Genomic DNA, 22,397 nt, shown 5'->3' on the forward strand with positions numbered 1-22,397 from the left:
CTCTCTTTTTTTCTTGTTTCTTTCTCTCTTTTTTTTTTTTAAACACTGGGACTAATTATCCAGTTGGTGGATTTTACCCAGCCTTCTGCTATTTGTGATGTATGTATGTATGTATGATATATGTGTTGTGTATGTTTTCTGCTTAACTAGAGGGTTAGAAAAAGAATTTGAAACTAGAATTTGAAACTAAGATAAGCCAATCTTCTTGTTGCTCAGTATTTTCGGTGAAAGTATAGTGATAACTTTTAAATCTACTATAGGCCTTGGAATTTTAAAGATAATTGTATCTATGTCTCTTGGCGCATCAAAAATTAACTATTTTGTATGTGCATTGAGTTTTATATTAAAACTTGTATTTTCTGCAGTAAAAAGTAATAAACCCATATCTGTTTGCCAGACATGACCCTTTTAGGAAAATATAATGTATAAAATCTAAATCTATAAAAACAAACTTTAATGATTACCTCATGACTTTTTTTCCCTCCATAGCTCTTGAAGTGATTGTGGGGTTTTTTTAAATTGTGGTTTTAAAAAACAACATAAAATTACCCACCTTAACTATTAATAACTGTACGGTTCAGTAGTGTTACGTATATCCACATTGTTGTGTAACCAATCTCCAGAGCTTTTTCACCTTGTAAATTTGAAACTCTGTAACTATTAAACAACTACCTCCAATTTACCCTTCTCCCTACACCCTGGCAACCATCATTCTACTTTGTTTCTATGCGTTTGACTACTAAATACCTCATATAAGTAGAATGATACAATTTTTGTCTTTCTGTGACTGGTTTATGTCACTTAGTATAATATCCTCAAGATTCACCCATGTTGTAGCATATGTGAAAATTTTCTTCCCTTTTAAGGCTCAATAATGTATATTAGATTTTATTTATCCATTCATCTTTCGATGGACACTTAGATTGTGTTGACAAAAATAATCAATAGACGATCGATAATAGAAATAGGAAAGGGTTTTCTTTAAACCGAACTGAGGACTATAGCCCAGAAGACAGCCTCCCAGATTACTCTGAGAAACTGCTCTGGAGAAGCATGGTTTTAGCATAGTTTTATGTCTTGTCAGAACAAAAAAACATCAAAAACAAGTCAGAGATACATTCCTTCCAGGTTTCAAAAAAAAAAGCAGATCAGCAAGCACACAGCTAGTATGGCCTTGGCACCTGGGATGGGAGTCTTATCATTGAAGGAGTACCAGCTTTGGCGTCCCAGAAAGGGAGGCATTTAATCTTTATTTTTAACATGGACATTCTTTACTTCTGGTCAGTGTGCCCTTTTCTGTAATAATTAAAGCAGATGTACAGTGTATATTTGGTAGGCCACAGTCTGTTCTAGTTAGCATAAAATTCAAGTTAACTTATGTATAAGCCAGAATGATTTCCCCACACCTCAACATGTGAACATTTCTTTTGTCAGTTGCTTCCACTTGTTGACTATTGTGAATAGTGATTCTGTGAACATGGGTATGCAAATATCTCGTTGAGATCTTGCTTTCAGTTATTTTGGATGTATACCCAGAAGTGGATTGCTGAATAATATGATAACTTAATTTTTTAAGGAACTGCCCATACTGTTTTCTATAGTGGCTGCACCATTTTACGTTTCACCAACGGTGCACACGGGTTCCTATTTCACCACATCCTTCCCAACACTTGTTATTTTCTGTTTTTATGGTAGTAGGCATCATAATAGATTTGTTGAAGTGGTTGTGTTTTTAAGGGTTAGTTTGTGAATAATTAACCAACTTAAAACTAACAGCAGAGAACAGTTGCCACTGGAAGCTTTATCAGAAGCGAGGTTAAGCAACTCTAAAATGAGAATTAAGTTTTTCTAGTGACTTAGAAAGATTTGATGTGCCAGTACTTCTTCAGAAAAATACTTACTGTTTAAAATGGTCTCTACCTGTTCTATTGTTGATAAAGTCCCATTTCATTAGTAACTTTGTTTTAAAGAACTTAAAACTATAATTGAAATGACTTATTTTTATAAAATAACTGTTCCCAAGATGTTATCTTTTAGTTGTTCTGGTGGTCTCACCTGTTATTTATGCGTGTCTTCATTTAAAAATTTCACTTGGTTATAATATTAAACATAAAGATTATTTCCAAGTATGATTTTCAAAATTTATTGTTTTGTAAATGGGACAAAAATTAGTGATGGAACATAACTTACTGTAGTTTTTGTAGTTCTACCAGTTGTTTTGAAAGTCACAATATATTTAAAGTGTCTACTAGCTAATATTGCAGTTTTCACTCATTAGTGACAGTTCTCTGTGCTTCTCCACTTTTCCTAATAGTTTGTGAGAATTTTTTTCCAACTGAATAATAGTATGGTAAAAAATAAACAGAAGGTTTAAAGGCAGAACGTTTAAGTCTTTGAGTTGGAATATATTTCTGTTCTTATATATAGATCTTTTCTCGTGAATTCAGATGCTAAGCAAATTTATTTAAAGTGACCCCTTCCCCTTTTTTCAGTTATAAAATTGAAACATGTTTCAATGAGCAAGATCACAAATAGACTGAATTTGAAACTTGTGATGTAAAAGAGATTACTGGCATACAGTGACCTCTTAAGTATTTAAATGAATAAATGAACAAAATGAAAGGATAACTGAATGAACAAAGAAAGCAGAGGAAGATTTTAAGATTTTTAAAAGGATTTTTTGGAAGTCATTATTGCTCTTCTATGTTGCACTTTTGATAGGAATTTTTCTTATGCTGGGGCATCTCTTGTGCTACTTTAGAACTTTCTTGAATCTCGAATTTTAATTTTTCATCACTTAAAAACATTTATAGTATCTATTAAAACCAGGTCAGAAAACACTTTTGTTAATAAATATAGCTAGGTAACATGTACTGGCCTTGAAAAGATCTCAGTACCCTATTTTAAGGTATGTTAAAGGTTAGTGCCTGCCAATTCTATGTATTTAGAACACCGAGTAAAAAGTTTACTAAGAGGCATGTATGGCTGGGGAAAATAAGCTAGGCAAATGTGGAAAATATCTTAACCCTTGTTTCATCTTTAGCAAACATTTCTTAAATCTACTCTAAACTTCCAGAAAGTTTAGACCAGTTTATATTCTCTAGCAGTATTTGAGAGTGCCCTTTTCTTGTACTTCATCATCATTAAAGTTTGTTTTTAATATGAAACACTGGGTTTGTAAGTGTATTAGGATTCTTTTTATTGCAAGTGATGAAACACAGCTCAAACTAGTTTGGGGGGTGTGGGCTGGGAGGTTATTACTAGCTCACACAATCTAGCTTTGGTTTAAGGGACAGTTAGACCCAGAGTCTTAAGTGATGTCCTTAAAGTGTAATCTCAGGCTTTCTCTTGAACATTACTTGGTTTATATTTTGGTTGATTTGCATGTTGGCCTCATTCTGCCATTGACAAGCTATTAATATGGTATGAATTATGGCCACTAAGCATTCCCATGTCTGCATCCATAGAGTTTGTGATGATAAAAAAAAAAAAGAAAACTCCCTCTGTCTTCTAGTATCCACATATCAGTCTCTTGGATGAATGCCAGTTTCCCTGCTTGGACTATTCATTTCTAAATGTCAGTGGGGTTCCCTTATTACACGAGTCAAATGTCTTTTTGTAGATTATTTGATTGTCTTGATGTAGATTATTATTTATCTCCTTATACAGGACTCTTGATCAATACTGGGCTATAGGTTTTTGTTGCAAATCACCAGAATTCATATTCTGCAGAGTTCTCTATCAAGCCTAGTTGGTCTACAACTGTTCTTGCTGTGCCTTTGGGAAAGCTTAAAATCTCTTCTCTGGACTAAGGCTTTCATTTCTTTAAGAAAGTTGTAGTAATGAATGATTAATGGCTAAGAGGTTTGGCTGTAGAGGCTGGCTGCTTACTTTTTCACTTAAGCTGTGTAATCTTGCACAAGTTGCTTTACCTCTCTAGGTCTCACTTCGTTTATCCGTAAATTAGGGTAAGAGTAATTGCCTTATAGTATTGTTGTGAGGATAAAAGAGATATTAACCCATGTGGAACACTCATAACAGTTCTTGGCACAAAGTAAGGGCTTAATAAACTAGAAACCAATTGTATCCGTATTATTATTATATTTATTAAGTTGTTTTCAGAAGAGTTTCACTCCCTTGAAGTCTCATGGTATTATTTAGAATCCTTCAAACCTTCTTTAGGACAGTCTGACAAAGGCTGATGTCCTTTTGAGCCAAACCATCAGTGAACTTATAATAGTAGTAGAATAGTTGGTGGTGCTTTTCCTCTACATTGTTATTTTTCCATGAATGTCTGGCCTTTGAAAATTAAGTGAAGATACTTGTTTTTTTGTGTAGACAGGTTATTCTAAAATAATCATTTTCTACAGTGATAAGAGTAAAGGAAGAAGAATATTCTCAAGGATATTTGTTTGGCTGTTACAGGATGGGAAATTAAGAAAGCCTACTTTTCCATGCTCTTTTGATGTCAGAACTTTATTAAATGTCTATTTAGTCTGTTTGCAGAGGAGAGTTGGAAATTGCCTACCTTTGCAGGTAACATAGCTAAAATATTTAAATGAGTTATGTGTCAAATCAATAGAACCTTCATTGTGAGTGGAGGAAGGGATATTTTCTTGGATAATATGAAGAAGTTGATTTATCTCAATGATTCAAAAAATTTTTTCAACCCTAGACCACTACTCTAGCACCTAACCACCATGGCCTGTAACATATTATTGCACATTCATTTATTCAGCAGATATTTGTGCATCTAATTTGTCAAGCAGAGCAGTGAATTGTTGATGGCTCAGGCCATAGTTGAACATTCAGTTTTTGGTGTTAATTGATTCATCCATTATGTGTTCCATCTTCTATTTTTTAGTACAGTGTGATTTTAAGTTTGAGGTTCTTGCAAAATAATTGACTTTGAAATTGAAGTTTTTTTATTTATTTGTTTTATTATTTATTTTAATATCAGCCATCACAGGAGTATCTTCTATAATTGTGTTTACAAATTTGCCAGTCTGCTGTGAGAATTTTCTTAGACACACACAAAAAGCACTCTCACAAAACAGTCTATTCATTTTTGCAGCTTTAAATGTTAGAAAGTTCTTTATCCCAGTATTTCTCAACCCTGACTGATGTTTAGATCTCTTCTGGAGCAAAGTAATCCTTGTGAACCTTTGAGATGTGCCCAGTGACCTCAATCTGTGTGTACCACATTTAAAAATGTAACCCTGTTCCTTTTAGTGATCATTTGGTACCAATTTGATCATAAACAAATGCAACTTCAAACACAGAACGTTTCTAACAATGATAGAGATCTATATAGAGACCTTCTAGATGATCCATAACATGCTTTTTTCCTTTTCTTTTTCTTACATTGCCACCAAAATGAGAATAAGATTTAAAAATTCTTATAGCTTACGTTCAGCACTGCTTAACTCTATTGAGCAAACCCTGCCATGTTGTAACTCCCACTTATTACTCTCTGGAATTGCGTAAATTATGAAATCTGCCTTCTGTGTGACATCCTTTTCAAATATCTGAAGGTAGTTATCATGTCTCTTCCTTCTATTCCCAAGTAAAAACATCCTTAAATTTCTTTAATCTTTTAATTTAAATTTAAAAATTATATGTTAAGCATCTGATGTGTGGAAAGGCATCGGCCGTATTAAATACAGAGGCATCATTCCTAGGTGGAATCTGAGAGCTGCCACTTAATAGTATTACTTATCCTCTTTTTATAGACAAAGAAATGGGATCAGAGGGTTACTTGAAATTTTATTTGGTAACATTGGATGGATTGGTGTAGGTGGAAAATCAAGACATTTACTTCAGAAGAACTTCTCTTTTGTCATCGTTTCCAGAAACTTCATCATGGTCAGGGCTTAGAACTAAACAGGAAAAATCTTCAGGGTGTGATTTCTGTGTGAATACCTTCATTCCATGTGATTTTTTTCCTACTATATAAGAAAACTTGATTATTATAACTTACGTATCTTGTTATATTTAAGCAAATAATTAAGGATACATTTTTCTGAATATACACATGCATAAAGTTTAATGTCACTGACCTTGATTTCCAGTCTCAGTTCTACTACTATCGGAAAGCATATGATAAGGGAAACAGAAAGGCATTTACAAGCTGAGAGGGAGGTAATGCTAAGGGAGAAGAGTAGTAGAGTAGGTGATGTGATTTCGGGAAAGCCATTAACACACAGCTGTTACGGACAGTGAGTCTCAATCCTTTGATGTTTGTGGCATTCATAAGGAGTTTAAAAGGTGATTTATAAAAAATTATTTCAGAGAATTGAAAAAACGTCACACCATTATCACATTTTTCATTTGGTCATCTTTAAAGCCTAATTATGCTCTGATCTTTTTGAGGAAAATACTGGTTTTTACTAAGCACATACTTTATTACTGGCTTGTCATTGAGTGGTACCTCTAGCTTTTTATTCCCAGCAATTGTACTTCGTTCTACATAGCATTGCCCAATCCACTCAGTTCAGTGTTCTGCCTGACAAACAGTTATCATGGTATGTGTAGGTAGCTGCAGCTACAAATAAATTTTTCTCAGTTTTCAAATTTGCTGGCTAACCTGTTAAACTTCTGCTATAAGATCTGCTGATGGTTCTCAAACTTCTGTGGCTTAAGAATCACCTGGGTGTTTAATTAATATAAGGATTCCCAGGTACCCATCCGCAGAGGTTCTGATTTGGTAAATTTAGGATGGGACTCAGGAATCTGTAAACTTTACAAGCACCTATAAATGAAACACAAACCTTGAACAGCTAGGATTGCTCATCAGAATCATCTGGAAAATTCTTTTTTATTATTATTTTTTAATTGGACTTCGTCTATTTTTTCTTCCAGTTTTCTTGAGATATAATTCACGTAAAGCACTGTGTAAGTTTAAGGTGGACAGCATAATGATTTGACTTATATACATCATGTAACGATTACCACAGTAAGTTTTTCGAACATCCATCATTTCACATACATACAAAATTTTTAAAAAAGAAAAAAAGGTTTTTCTTGTGATGAGAACTCTTAGGATTTACTCTCTTACAAACTTTCATATATAACATACAGCAGTGCCAATTTATTAATCATGTTGTACACAGAAGACTGTATTTTAAACTGACATGCCAAGCCTACAAGTTGAATTTCCAGGATTGGGATCTAGGTACAAACATCTGGGGGGAAAAGTTTTATTGGTGATGGTGATGCAGACCACAGGTCAACCATTGATTAATTTTGTGTAAGTCCATATTGTATTTTATAGTTACTGAGTTCTAAGTATGTGGCTATGTTAATGTCTTAGAATCTGGATATGTTTTCTCTGTAAAGCATTTGGGCAGATTTTTAAAGAGAAGGTATTTAGTAGACAATTTTTGAGTGTTGATGAACAGTCTTTTACTTCTCTGGGCATTTTTGAAGGACACATAATGAAGTATTTTCTTAGAGCAGAGGGGTAATGCTAATTTATTAGCATTGCAGATTCTCAGGCCCCATCCAGCCCTTCAAATTGGAAACTCCGATTGTGAGGGAAGCTAAAGTTTGAGAACCTCCATCTTAGAGTAATAGCTTCACATTTTTAAAATGTATCTAGTACTTTATATATTGTAGGGGATCAAAGATTTTTTGAGAGGCTCAATACCAATTCTGAACTGAGAGAGTTGATTTTTAAATCACTAGTTAAGAATAATCTAAAAACAAAAGCATATTCTTTTTCCAAACAGAACTTCAATATACACAATCATTAAACAGATGTAAATCTATTAGCTAATTAATTTAATTAGTGCATAGATAGAACATTTACATATTAATGCTATCTCAGATGTGATACAGATTTCATTTTCAGAATGTACCCTCTAACTTAAAAGTGATTCTTTTTTCCCCCTATTTATTTTACTGCAACGTTAGAAAATCGAGTGTTAAAACTAAGCATTTTTGTGAGGTTGTTGGAAAGTGAATAATCCATCTTTCTCTAATTGTGGACATTTAAGAGATCTTAAGTTAGTAAGATAATTATCATCTAAACCAAGAAATTTTTAAGCTGCTTTCAAAAATAATACAAGTATATGTATTCTTTCTTTTTTTTTTTTTTTTTTTTTTTTTTGCGCGGTACGCGGGCCTCTCACTGTTGTGGCCCCTCCCGTTGCGGAGCACAGGCTCCGGACGCGCAGGCTCAGCGGCCATGGCTCACGGGCCCAGCCGCTCCGCGGCATGTGGGATCTTCCCAGACCGGGGCACGAACCCGTGTCCCCTGCATCGGCAGGCGGACTCTCAACCACTGCGCCACCAGGGAAGCCCAGTATATGTATTCTTAATATTTTTTGTTTATAAACCATTTCACCTGGCTTTTGGAATTTCAAATTAATTATGAAATGATGAATTTTCAAAATCTGAAAATTAGATTACAATGAGAAACTGAAAATACTGAATTATACTGCTTACTCAGTTTTACTTTCCATTCCCTGGAAAAAATATGATTGCTCTTGCTTTATTCCAAAATGAAGAAAAAAGTTAACTTGTTTTCAGTTAGTCTTTTTGGAAAACAAGTTTAAAAGGTGACTACTTCTTTCAGATGTTTCTGACAAGTGCAGGTGCACTGATAGTGTCAGTGTTAGTTCAGTGGTGGATTTTCTTAAAGAACAAAGTAATCTGTGGTCCTGCCATCTTGAAACTGCTATTGTTAACGTGTAAACTTTGCTAACCCTTTATATATTGTATCTTTCTGGTTTTATCTGTGCATTCATAAGTTATACATTTATTTATATACATAAATATGCATTACATAGACACAGAGAGAAATGGATTCATACTCAAATTTTGTTGTAGAGCCTGCTGTTTTTGCATACTACTGTATTGTAACATCTTATATAAGTACAGATTAATTTTTGTAGACTTCGCCTTGTCTCCTAAAATTTTATGTTACTTGGTTTTGTGGGAAGATTATTTCTATGGCTAATGTTCTGTCAGTTAGGGGTTGACCCAGGTAACGACTATTGAATAAAGACAAGAAACAAAGACATATTTGTCCTAGAATATAAGCTCCATGGGGGTAGGAACTTGGTCTGTTTTGTTTATTGTACTATGTCCCATGCTGAGAACAGCATCTGTCTCATAGGAGATGACCAAGAAACATTTGTGGAATAAATGAATACATTCTCTAACATGAGTATCCTAAAGGTTCATTTTTAAATTTATTGATTAGAATTCAAAGACATTTTTCCGGAGAAATTAATTATAAATAATAGCTAGCTAACTGTCCTGAAAATTGAATTTGAAATGTCAAATTTTTGTTGATTTGTCCTTTAAGAGGGATTTTTAAAAATTAAACATTATCTGAAGTATTCTGGTTTTGCAGCAATTACCAGATGGAAAATATAACAACAGATCCTATTTATGATGAGAATACTCCTAATAATAAATACAAAATACTTGTCTAAGGCTAACCCCCCTTGGGAAAAAAAGCCAGTAAGATTAGAAATCAACTTACTGAAAACTTTTGTGTCTTATGATAATAATTACAACACTTTCTAGGAAAAGATTATAGAAAATAAAAGGAATCAACTGTCATGTTTCCAGCTGGACTAGGAAGACATAAATGCGATAAAGGTATTGATATAATTGGTAAACAACATTAACTATAACTCATGCATTTTCCTGACATAGATTGCAGTGATAGGGGAAGTAATCTTAAACTTCAAGCTTCTTTTTAGCAGATAGGTATTCTAGTTTCTCAGCTCTCTCCCTATGCTCTAAATCGCTTCTCTGTCAAGATCACTTACTCTCCTTGGTGATGGTATCGGTGCTATTCACTGTTACACCGCTTGGTGAATTTTTTTTATTTTTAGCTTTTTTTTTTTTCCATCCTAACATCTAGTATGGTTACTTATATTTGAAAGTGCATATCCAGATAATCGCAGTAAATCCAAATAGTATGCCTTGTTCCCAGTACTGACATTGTTATGCTGTTTAACTATGATTGTAATCTATAGGATCACAGGAATGCTGGTGAATCACAAATTCAGTGATACCAAAAAAGAATGTTGAAGGGGCAGTTAACCTTCCATGGACCGAAGTTAAAGTCAAATAGCAGATTTGGGCCAAATACTTGAAGCCACTTATGCACATGCCTACTAAAAACACAAAAATGAACGAGGCAGTCTCCTGCCTCCAGGAAGCTTTAAGGACTGTAGAGGAACATAAGTATAGCAAAATAACCAGAGTGGTCGGATCTAGGGGAGAGGAGCAGTTTTTGGAAGACAAAACAGAGACAAAGTGATGATGGAATTGAATCTTGAAAGTTTCTCACATAAATTTACCAAGTTACATATTGAGAAAGATACCCCAGCAGAGAGAGTGGAGTGAGTGAGCCATAAATGAATAAAATACTATGCTTTTGCGTAACTACAATGTGGCCGAAGAAATGTGGGAAATGATGAGGATGAAGAGATGGGCAGGAAACTAGCTAAAGGAGGGTTTCATCTGAAAATAATTAGACTTTGTTCTATGTACCTTTGATGGGATTTTAAGCAGGACATAATATCAGAGTTCTTAGTTTGGAAGTATCATTGTGGTGGTAATTTGAGGGCGAAATTGAATGAAAATGATGGTGCAGATTAGTTCAGTCAGTGGTTCCTAAATCTCACTGTGTATCATATACATTTTGGGAGTTTTAAAAAACCCAGATTTGGGGGCCCTACTTCAGATCTACTGAATCAGATTTACAAGGTAAGGCCCAGAAGTCTGAAATATTGACTGTCCCCAAGTAATTACAATGCAGCTAGATCAGCATTTGGGAATATCTCGTTAGGTAACTATTTCAGTAGACTAAGTGGGAGGCTGGGTATGCTCCATGAGGGCTGTTCTGCTTATCACTATATTCCTAGTACTTACACAGTGCATGGTACTTGATAAATGCTCAATAAATATTTATTGAATGAATTGTTCTTGAATGAAGATGGTTATTCTGAGGTTCAGGAAGGCCACTTCCCATCTAGTGTTTTGGTTCTCTAAAGAGTTATGATAATTAAATGAGCTAATACATTAAAGTGAAAGCAATACACAGTGCCTAGCACATAGTAAGTGCTCAATAAATGTTAGAAGGGGGAAAATTCTCTTCATCTTTTCTCTCATGGTACTTTGTGTAAATAGGTATCTTGGCAATTGGTTTATGCCTGACCAGAGCTCCTGAAGTAAGTATGCAGATTGGTTTTACTTTGGGGAACTGGATGTTAAGCAAATAAAAAAACAGCAACAATAGTGAGCTTAATATGTTCAAATTAAGTACAGAGATGCTCCTCTGCACAAATTAAAAATAAAGTCTAGTGGGAGTATATGAGTTGATTAGATTACTGATTCTCTCCCCTTAGTGGCTGGCAGTACCCATTAAAGGGTGCTTTGCCTTGAACAGGTAGTCGGTGGGGCACAAAGGATTGCCATTGTTAGATGCCTTTCAATTAGAATTTTGGATTTATAAGCAGACTCCAGGAAAGAGCCTGGCCATGAGTTCCTCTGAATAGCTTAGGGTCAGGTCCTAAATTCCAAAGCCAACCCCTATACCTCTCTTTTATGTCTTTGGAGATGTAAAGTAGACCAATTTTCAACTTTATAATAATGGCCTGGACTTACAAATACTTACCTTGGTTATTAAAATGAGTTTCTGAGAGGCAGCATAGTCTAGTGTTAATAGCATGGTTTCTAGAGCCAGACGGCTTAAGTTTGAATATAGGCTTACCATTTATTAACTGTGTAAACGGGTAAACTATTTATCCAGGTTCCATTATCTGTAATATGGTGATGATATAATGATTTAAATAAGTTAATAGGTGAAAAACGTTTAGAATACCACTGTGTACATAGTACGCACCATGTATAGATGTTTAGATTTAAAGCTGCAGGCCACCTAAAGAATGAAAATTTCCTTGGAATTTCCTCTGACCTGAGACATTAAGAAGTACAGAGCAGTTAAAACAATGAGATATACAAATTTCATCTCTCAGCTTGGCAAAAATTAAAACAATAAAAAAGACCCATAATATATATTACCACAGAACACATGGGCAAATAAATACACATTCATGGGTTGGCAGAGACAAAAATGGAAACAGATCTTTTTGGAAAGGATAACTTAAATGCCACATCCTTTAGATCATGGAATTTCACTTCAGAATGTCTATCTTATAGAAATACACAAGAAGTGCAAAACAACAACAACTTGTACCTTCAGGGCCAGAAAGAATTTTTAAAGCTGCAAATAATAGAGCTGAGAGATTTTTTAAAAATTTATACCTTAACTTTATTAGAAATGTCTGATCATCTGTTAACATTTCGAATGATTATGATCTAACTTCACTTCTTAAAGTCGCCAATATTTACAATTAGGAATGCCAACAGGCTTTTCTTGTGCAATTAGTAGACAACACAGGTGAATTAACATATATGCAATTATTTTGTGTTCTTATTAATCTGAAGAATAATAGGCTTTCTCTGTAAAATGGCTATTGCTTATTCATGAACTCTGTACACAAGAAGCTTAATAAGACAGCAGCTCTAAATGTATTTCCTATACAAAATCATATGAAGATATAACTACTAGCTTCTTGTCCAGTACTGTATGCTAAATAATGAAATAGTAAGTATGTGAAAACTATAGTACCACAAAGATTAAGCTATACTGCTAGTTTACTCAAACATTGATTCTAAAATGGTCATGGAAATGGGTAAGCAAACTATTCAAAAGACAGAATTTTTACTGTACTCTTGACTGATTTCTAGTGTGACTATCTTTACTTGATCTGTACTTAATAAAAACAACATAGATGGAATTGGTAATTTAGAGAATAACAGTGCCCTTATTTGCATGCTAAAAATCTGCCTGTTCTGGTCTACAAAACTTTTATTGTGCCATCTAAATAGTAAGTAATAAATAGTACAGGATTCATCTTTGTGGGACCTAGATTCCATGCTCTACCAGAAATAATTCGTGGTCAATAATACTGTAATTCTGTGGGGTATGAACTGATAAAAAGAGCCTTCCTGTGAGTTGACAAGAAGCTGGGCAGTTTAGATGCTAAAACTGTTAAGAATTTTGGAAGTTTTAGCTTTAAGCTGAGAAATGTTTTAAGAGCTCCTGTAGTCACATGTGAAGAACATCAGATAAATTTCTTCATTAAATCTTTATTACAGGTCTCCTGATTGCTTTATGTCTAGATTGATTATGAATAGAAGACATACTGATTTTCATCACCTTCTTCATCTAATTTAGGTTTGTCAACTCTTGAGATATCATATTACTTGTTTTATTGAGGCTTACTTTTTTTTCCAAAATCCTGGCTCGTGCTCAAATTCTTATTCTCACAGTCTTAACTAGTTTAAATATATTATCCTTTAAATGTTCTATCCAAGCTCACATTTCTAATGGATTTGTCTTATAAAACGTGGTTGCCATATCTTGGACATTCATTATCTTTAAAGTTCTGAACAATACAACTATTTCTAAAGATATAGAGATAATCCATCAGCATGGTTAGCTTGATCAGATGCCCTTTAAAAGCATATAGCGTGTAATATAAGGATTTAAGTTTTTCACCAGGTGTTTCAGTTGGGTAGTAATTTGTTGGTAGCTTAGATTTGGTTGAGTAATTAAAAGAAAGAGGGCTTAGTAAATCTGATGAAAGTTGCTGATTAAATTCTGATCACCTGCACTAATTGTGGCATTTGAACCAATATTCAGGTTTATCATGAGATCATTAATCATCACTGTTTTTTTGGTGATTTTACTTGAACCAGATAGAAATCTGTTTCCCACTCCACTGCTGCCTCTTACCTGCCAATTCAAAAGGGAAAAGAAGTGAGAGAAACAGTATCTGAGATGCTAGGGCCAATAGGGACACACTAGATGTCTCCCCCACCCCCAGGAACTTCAGGATATGTATAAGATAGGTTTTTTAAACTTTTATTATTGTACATTTTAAAGTTCAAATTTAATACATTTACTTAAAATCAATGAGAACAATGAAGTTCTAATGCAAATAAAAAATGAAGTTGTAGACTGAGGACACTTGGATTTTCATGTTAGACTTATAGCATCGAATATATTTTTATGTTTTTTAAAAATTCTACAGCACTGAGAAAATCCTGATTCACATAGATCAGTAGTTATAAGTAGTAATAATTTTTAATAGCTCACCTTCAATCTCAAGGTATTCAAGTTAAATTGATCTAGTTGCTTGAATTGAAATTTTTGTATCAAAGTTCACTAATAATAGCAAATGTTCACATTCCTTATTAAAGTATAAAAGTCAGATGAGCACACAAACTTGAGCAGGTGCTAAAACTATATCATCACTATTGTCACAACACCGCTGCTGGAATTTCACTTTGTAATTATACAGCATAACAGGAGCATACTCTGAGAATGAAGAGCCTTGCTTGTTTTTGAGAATGTTACTTTTATGATTGAACCTCATAACTTTGTAGATCATTGGAGGGAGGAGAGATTTAAGGTGGAGACAATCATGTGCTTAATTCACAGAATATAAGGAAGATTAAGTGAAATAATGCTGGCAAGGTTCTTAGCACAGTGCTAAGTGCTCAATAAATGGTAATGGCTATTTTCAACATTTAATAAATAATTGATTTAATTGGATTAGGTTGAGGGTCATAGGAGAGCAGCTGAGTATTTGAGGTAGAAGCAGCATTCTCCATTAAGAAGATAAAGCCTTGTGGAAGAGCAAAGACTTAATTAAAAAAAAAAAAACACCTGTGTTGAAATCCTGTCTGCTACAGCATGGCTATTTTTAACCTACTGAATCCCAGTTTCCTCATCCGTAAAATAGGGATAATATTTAACCTGTTTACAGGTTGTTATGAGAGAACTAGTACAGGATAGTGTTTGACACATAGTAGGTTTTAATAAACAATAGCTATTAAAGAAGAAGCTAAGGATAGAACCAGGTTAGCCTTGTTTACCTTCAGCTGCGTCAGGAGGAATAGGTAGTGCTACACAGTGAAGCAAAGGAAGATGGCTCTGCTTGGATGACTTATGAAAATCTTTCTGACTGATTTTATTCTTGGAAGAGTTCCCTAAAGACATATGATTATATTGACACCCTTATTAGTTTTTCTTAAACTGTTCTCTTAAATTCTTAGTATTATGCCACATCATTTTTTTCTTCCATACGCCTGCATTTATTTGGTACCTTTTGTGCCAGTAATACTGAATAGATAAGGGGTTGATAAAGGAGTAAGCAAGCTGAAAACAGTAGCTGATTATAGATGCTGATATAAATTCCTGTAGCTCATAGTCAGTATTGCTCACGTGGTAGCATAGAGGGTAAAAAGGCTCTAAGTTGAGACCACTTTTGAATGGCTATGAAAGTGCAGCCTTAGATGTACAGGCTACTTTTAAGATTTTGGCCAATCAAAAACATCGTCTCCAATTTGATGTGCCAGGGAGGAAACACTTGCTTTGGACAGGTGTGAAGCTTCACCTTGGACTTCTTGTGAGAGTTCCTTTTGTCTGCAGTAATCCAAAAATTTGTGTAGCTGTCTTTAAAAAAATACATTTATGTAGTAGGATAAATCGCTATATAATTTAACTACATGGCATCTTCTTATCCTTTCATGGTAAGCAGAAAAATATAAAATGAGTTTTATTCAAGCAAACGCAAACTAACGTATTGTCTTTTTTCTCTCCTCCTCCTCCTCCTCTTTTGTTAAATAGGATAAGTTCTGAACGTCGAAAAGAGAAGTCTAGAGATGCAGCCAGATCTCGACGAAGTAAAGAGTCTGAAGTTTTTTATGAGCTTGCTCATCAGTTGCCACTTCCCCATAATGTGAGCTCACATCTTGATAAGGCTTCTGTTATGAGGCTTACCATCAGCTATTTGCGTGTGAGGAAACTTCTGGATGCTGGTGAGTTGTTTTACAAGGACATGATAGGTCTAAAAATTAGAAATCAGAAGTAATTGGAAATTACTTTTAGAAGGTGGTCATACTCTCACTTCTTTTGTAACATGATATCCTTTTTATTGCCTGCTTTTAAAGCTTCATTCAGGAATTTTAAGATATTGGCCTCCCTCCCCCTTTTTCTCTTGCTGCACTTACCTACGTACCTACCTACCTACCTGTATCTATCTTACTTTTAATGACATGACCCTTCTCTTTTCAGTGGTTTGCCTTGCTTCATTAGTTTAAATAATCATTAAAAGCCCCTGGCAAATCTAATTTTAGTCTTCCTGTCCTGTGGCCTTGACTGTTTTGTGTTAAAAGAATGACAGGAGAAAAAATTTAAATATATAGAAAAAATATATGCTGCATGTATTAAATAAAGTATCTGGGGAAAACTTTATAAAAACATCTGAATATTACTATCATTTAAGTATAACTTTTTAACTAATTATTTTTTTCTTCTTGTGCTTTTTTTAGGTGATTTGGATATTGAAGATGAAATGAAGGCACAGATGAATTGCTTTTATTTGAAAGCCTTGGATGGTTTTGTTATGGTTCTCACAGATGATGGTGACATGATTTACATTTCTGATAATGTGAACAAATACATGGGATTAACTCAGGTAAAATACCCACATATTAAGAGCCCTTCTATATGTATTTATGATTTTATGTTATACGTCTAATTTTTTTTTAATGTTTTTACAGTTTGAACTAACCGGACACAGTGTGTTTGATTTTACTCATCCGTGTGACCATGAGGAAATGAGAGAAATGCTTACACACAGAAATGGTGAGAAGAAAAGTTTATTGTTTGATTTATTGTGACAGGTGGTTTTACCTAATTGGATACTGTCACTAATTTAAAAATTTTGCTGTTGTAACCTAAGGCCAAACCTCATTTCATGCTTAATAAAATGTTACTCTATTCTTTGTTAAGTCCATGTTATTCTATTTTTTAGGAATTTCATAAAAATACCTAAATTTTTTAAAAAGCCCACCTAATCCATAAATAATTATACAAATATAAGAATTGATAAAATGGAAAAATAAATAAAAATCAGGACCAAGGAAGTTAATTTAGAATGTAACTTTAAGGCAAGGGCAAGTCATAATACAAATAATAGGATTTTAGACAGTTATTAAAGTTGAGGTGCCAGTTTGGGTTCAAGCTTCTAAATGCCCAAGAAAAAGAAAAAGTTTCCCCAATTTTAAAGAGCATAACTGCTGTCTGACCCCTCAGGTTGTTCACAATAATTTGAGACTATGCAGTTCAGTTAGAAAGTATTACATTATGGATGCCTCCACATTAGCAGTAACAAAAAAGACCTGCTTGGACCTTTAACTCAGGAATGAATTGTTAAAAATAATCAAATGTTTGGGGGCTTCCCTGGTGGCGCAGTGGTTGAGAGTCCGCCTGCCGATGCAGGGGACGCGGTTTGTGCCCCAGTCCGGGAGGATCCCCCGTGCCGCAGAGCGGCTGGGCCCGTGAGCCATGGCTGCTGAGCCTGCGCGTCTGGAGCCTGTGCCCCGCAGCGGGAGAGGCCACAACAGTGAGAGGCCCGCATATCGCAAAAAAAAAAAAAAAAAAAAATCAAATGTTTCACGATTTGGGAGAAAAGTACCTTGTGAACTACCAAAAACTGAATTAAAGTCTTTTCACACCTGTGACCTTTTTTTTTTTTTTTTTTTATGCGGTACGCGGGCCTCTCACTGTTGTGGCCTCTCCCGTTGCGGGGCACAGGCTCGCGACGCGCAGGCTCAGCGGCCATGGCTCACGGGCCCAGTGCTCCGTGGCATGTGGGATCTTTCCGGACTGGGGCACGAACCTGTGTCCCCTGCGTCGGCAGGCGGACTCTCAACCACTGCACCACCAGGGAAGCCCACACTTGTGCCTTCTTAAACAGAGTATATGGATCATAATTTGATCTTTCTTTCATGACTCAAAAGTTACCACACTGAAAATTTGTCATTTTGCTCTGTGGTTGTTCTTTGCAGCTCTCCCATTTAAGTGTAAGTTTGTTTGCTTCTACATTAAACAACCTCATTTATATTTCTTTGTTAATCATTTTTTATGGTTTTCTGTTTAATCTCACCTCATTTACACTAATAGTTAACATTTATTGAGAGATTACTCTGTGCCAGGACACTGTTTTCTGAATTTTATGTGCTTTAACTCCTTTAAAAACCCTGTGAGGTTAACTATTTCTGTTTTACTGAGGAAACTGAGTTACAGAGTTATTGAATAACTGGCTGAAGATTACTTGGTTAATAAACAGCAGAGTAAGGGTTAAACTAAGGTAGACTGGCTCAAGTCCACACTCCGTAGTACTTTAGAGCTCTTTTCATGTTCACCAACTCTCACTACATTCTACTGCCATTTCTCACCTTGGAGCCCTCTTCAGTTATTTAATTTCATGCCGTGTTCTTACTGTGAACTTGGAAAGCAAATGAATACTTTTTAGAATTCTGTGTAAAGGAGGAGTAAATATACTCTAAGCAAGGACCTAAGTGGGCTGTTGATGAGTTTAATATAGTGTTTACACTTTGAGGTTTGTATTGGCAGCTCAGTGCTTCCCTTGGGCTAGACTATAAATGCATAGATATATGGAAGTCTTGATTTGGTAATGATGCTAATGCATTATTCTAAATCAGATATAGTCTACTTATTATAGCTTAAATGTATGTTTTTAACCAAATTTTTTTTTTTTTTTTTTTTTTTTTTTGGCGGTACGCGGGCCTCTCACTGTTGTGGCCTCTCCTGTCGCAGAGCACAGGCTCCGGACGCGCAGACTCAGCGTCCATGGCTCACGGGCCCAGCCGCTCCGCGGCACATGGGATCTTCCCAGACCAGGGCACGAACCCGTGTCCCCTACATCGGCAGGCGGACTCTCAACCACTGCGCCACCAGGGAAGCCCAAGCAAATGTTTTTTTAAAGCACATGAACATTCAAAGCACACGTGCTCTCTTATTATAATAAATCTGTCATTTAGTTATGAACATTTAAAAAAAATCATTCCTAATGTTAATGAATTTTTGATATTTTGTTGGGAAAGAAAAATGCAGATTTTCACTTTTAGCAAAGTGGGGCTGCTGCAATGCATCACACTAAGAGCCTGTGGTATTGTTTATACAGCATAGTCCTATTTCATTTAAGTTCTAAAAATAAAATTTAGAGTTCATTAAATTATTATAAAATATTTATTTTTATAGGGCTAAAATCTTAGTTGTTTAAAAACTTTTTTTCATTAGGAAAATGCTAGTACTTTTCACTTACCATAGTTTTTAAATTTATTAATATCTTCATGTCCCAGTTCAAAGGCTTTGGGTTCCCAAAGGTCAGTCCAATTCAAGTTTAGATTTTGAAGGACTGAAAATACCCCAAAGAATTTACATGTGGATCTCTGCTGCTACCACAACGCCCACCCCCGACACACACACATCCCTAATACCATCACCAAGACCATTATGGTTCTTGTGGTGTCTTTTTAAAATCCACTTTCAAATGCTTCTAGGGAGGGCAAATTCAGTCCTATTTAAGTAAACTCAAATAAGTTGTATCAGCACCAAGACTGCCCCAACTTGCCTATATTCCGTAGTTGTGAGTATGAACTAGAACTCTTCTTTCTCAAGAGTCCAGTATTTCTAGCTAAGCAGCCTAAATTTAAACATATTATCTTGTTTCTTTTCCACATGTTACTTTTCTTTCAATATACTAGCCTTAAAATCTCTAGGTCTTTTTTAAAAAGTTCTCTTCTCCCTTATTTCCATTAATCTTTGAGTTTTTATAGATTCTACCTCTTCATTTGTCTTTTGTCACCCCTTCTTTTCACTTCTACTGCGTGCTGCTCAGCCCCTCATTACCATCATTGTATTCTAATTCTAACATATCATATATATTGCTGCTAGATTAATGTTCCTGAAGTTCCTATTGTGCTTCCCAACTCAAAATTTTTAGAAGCTGCATTTTGTATATTTAAGGCTGGACTCCTCATTGTGGCATCCATGGCCCTCTGTAGTTATAGCCCTAACCATATCTTCTAAGTTTGTCTCATTACTCCTCTGCATGTACTTTATATTGTAGTCAAACTGGACTATGCACTGTTTCCCAAATATGTGCTGTTTTTTCTCACCTCTGTTTTTCATTCTCTTCCTTCTGTCTGGAATACTCTTCTTATTCATCTCTACTTACTGAAATTCTAATCTCTATTTTTCTAAGAAGGACTTTTTGGTTTCCCCTTGACTAGATTTCCCCTTGACTAGAAGTTATCTTCTAATCTCTCTCTGTACTCCTTTAAAGAGTTCTTGTAAGCCTTGGGCGCTTACTCTACATCGTATTGTTGTCATTGTTGGCCTCACTACGTATACTCAATCTTTAACTTCTTCAGGACAGGCATTGTGTCTTGTTCATCTTTATATTGCCTGAAGTATCTAGTCCAGATCCTGAATAATGAATATTTTTTTATTTGTTGTGAATCAGACTGATCAACGAAGAGGAGAAATCAAGTTGCTGTTTGTTTAGTCACCTGAGTCTAATCTCATTTTTTTAGTTATCTGAGGCTTGGAATGGGAGTAAATAGACTTGAGTTTATTTAAATCTAACTTTGCTTTGAAAAGTCATTCAACATGGTTTTTTTTTTTTTTTTTTTTCCTAGTAACAAAGTACAGATAATTTCCTTTTTGCTTTACAGGAAGATTTAAGAAAAATCAGATATATAAAAATGTTACTTGCTATTGAAAAGAAATTTTCTGTTTTAAAAGTTAATATACAGAATATTTATTATAAATTGAGCTAGCACATCTAGTAAAAGTTTGGAGGAGTTTGCTGAAGTTCATTTTTTGGGTGTGCTTTGTACACTGATAACATAGTTATAGGGCAAATTCATACCATGTTTATATTTCTTTGTAATTTGACCAACCTTACTGGCTTGAATGTGAAATGATTAGGTGCTATCCCAAATATGGATTCTCATCCCACCAACTCAGGGAATCACTACTACTGTGAACCCATTACTTACTAGAAGTGTGTTAAATCCCTTGGGTGTGTTAGAATGCGCAAAGCAGTTGTGCTCATGTTGACACTTTTCATTGAATAGCACCTAGGTGCTGGGGACTATGCTACACTTACTGTAATAAATTTATGTGTTTAATTATGTTTTTTAACTTTATTTCATGTTTTCATTAGGCCTTGTGAAGAAGGGTAAAGAGCAAAATACACAGCGGAGCTTTTTTCTCAGAATGAAGTGTACCCTAACTAGCCGGGGAAGAACTATGAACATAAAGTCTGCAACATGGAAAGTAAGTAAAAATGATCTGTGAATGCACTTGATTTATAGATAAATTAATACATCTTGACATTTCTAGTATTAAGACAGCATTGGAGGAGTTCCCTGGTGGCGCAGTGGTTGAGAGTCCGCCTGCCGATGCAGGGGACACGGGTTCGTGCCCCGGTCCGGGAAGATCCCACATGCCGTGGAGCGGCTGGGCCCGTGAGCCATGGCCACTGAGCCTGCGCGTCCTGAGCCTGTGCTCCGCGGGAGAGGCCACAACAGTGAGAGGCCCATGTACCACAAAAAAAAAAAAAAAAAAAGAATCCACCTGCCAATGCAGGGGACACGGGTTCGAGCCCTGGTCCGGGAAGATCCCACATGCCGCGGAGCAACTAAGCCCGTGTGCCACCACTACTGAGCCTGTGCTCTAGAGCCTGTGAGCTGCAACTACTGAGCCCATGTGCCACAACTACTGAAGCCCGCATGCCTAGAGCCTGTGCTCCGCAACAAGAGAAGCCACTGCAATGAGAAGCTCGTGCACCGCAACGAAGAGTAGCCCCCAATCGCCACAACTAGAGAAAGCCCATGCGCAGCAACGAAGACCCACTGCAGCCAAAAATAAATAAATAAATAAATAAAATTAAGACAGTATTAGAACTATGAGGGAAAAACTTACTGTTCCTTGGCATTTATAGATTTAACATCCAAACAGTGTAGTGATTCACCAGTTTGAGGCATGAACTTAAGTTATGTGCATTGTGACACTACTGGCTTTGCCAACCACCCAGTGTTTGAATCTTGATAGAGATTAATTTTCTATTCATTGTTGTATCATTTCTTTGCTCAGTGTTGAAACACAGTCATCAGATCAAAAAATAACCATCAGGGCTTCCCTGGTGGCGCAGCGGTTGAGAGTCCGCCTGCCGATGCAGGGGACACGGGTTCGTACCCTGGTCTGGGAAGATCCCACATGCCGCGGAGCGGCTGGGCCCGTGAGCCATGGCCATTGAGCCTGTGCGTCCGGAGCCTGTGCTCCGCAGCGGGAGAGGCCACAACAGTGAGAGGCCCGCGTACCGCAAAAAAAAATAAAATAAAAATAACCATCAAACAGTGACCAGATAAGTGAAAAATCAGCTCAGATTTGTATGAAGGCAAATTTTTTTAAAGAGTAA

At 35.6% G+C, this 22,397-nt stretch overlaps 1 protein-coding gene across 2 annotated transcripts in view; it reads left to right on the forward strand.

Moving 5' to 3' along the window:
* The window catches only part of HIF1A (hypoxia inducible factor 1 subunit alpha), a 42,713-nt gene that overhangs the window by 4,228 nt on the left and 16,088 nt on the right, over window positions 1-22,397 (forward strand). Inside the window, exons 2-6 of one of the 2 annotated variants that reach the window (XM_082620185.1) lie at window positions 13,189-13,267; window positions 15,728-15,918; window positions 16,432-16,577; window positions 16,663-16,747; window positions 21,141-21,253. In XM_082620185.1, the coding sequence (XP_082476311.1) occupies window positions 15,870-15,918; window positions 16,432-16,577; window positions 16,663-16,747; window positions 21,141-21,253 (393 nt within the window). In that variant the 5' untranslated portion in view covers window positions 13,189-13,267; window positions 15,728-15,869. The remainder of the gene's footprint in view (window positions 1-13,188; window positions 13,268-15,727; window positions 15,919-16,431; window positions 16,578-16,662; window positions 16,748-21,140; window positions 21,254-22,397) is intronic. The other variant, XM_082620184.1, reaches the window with a different exon arrangement.

The sequence above is a fragment of the Mesoplodon mirus genome (genome assembly GCF_964341445.2).
Source record: "Mesoplodon mirus genome assembly, chromosome: 4".
NCBI classification, from domain to species: Eukaryota; Metazoa; Chordata; class Mammalia; order Artiodactyla; family Ziphiidae; genus Mesoplodon; species Mesoplodon mirus.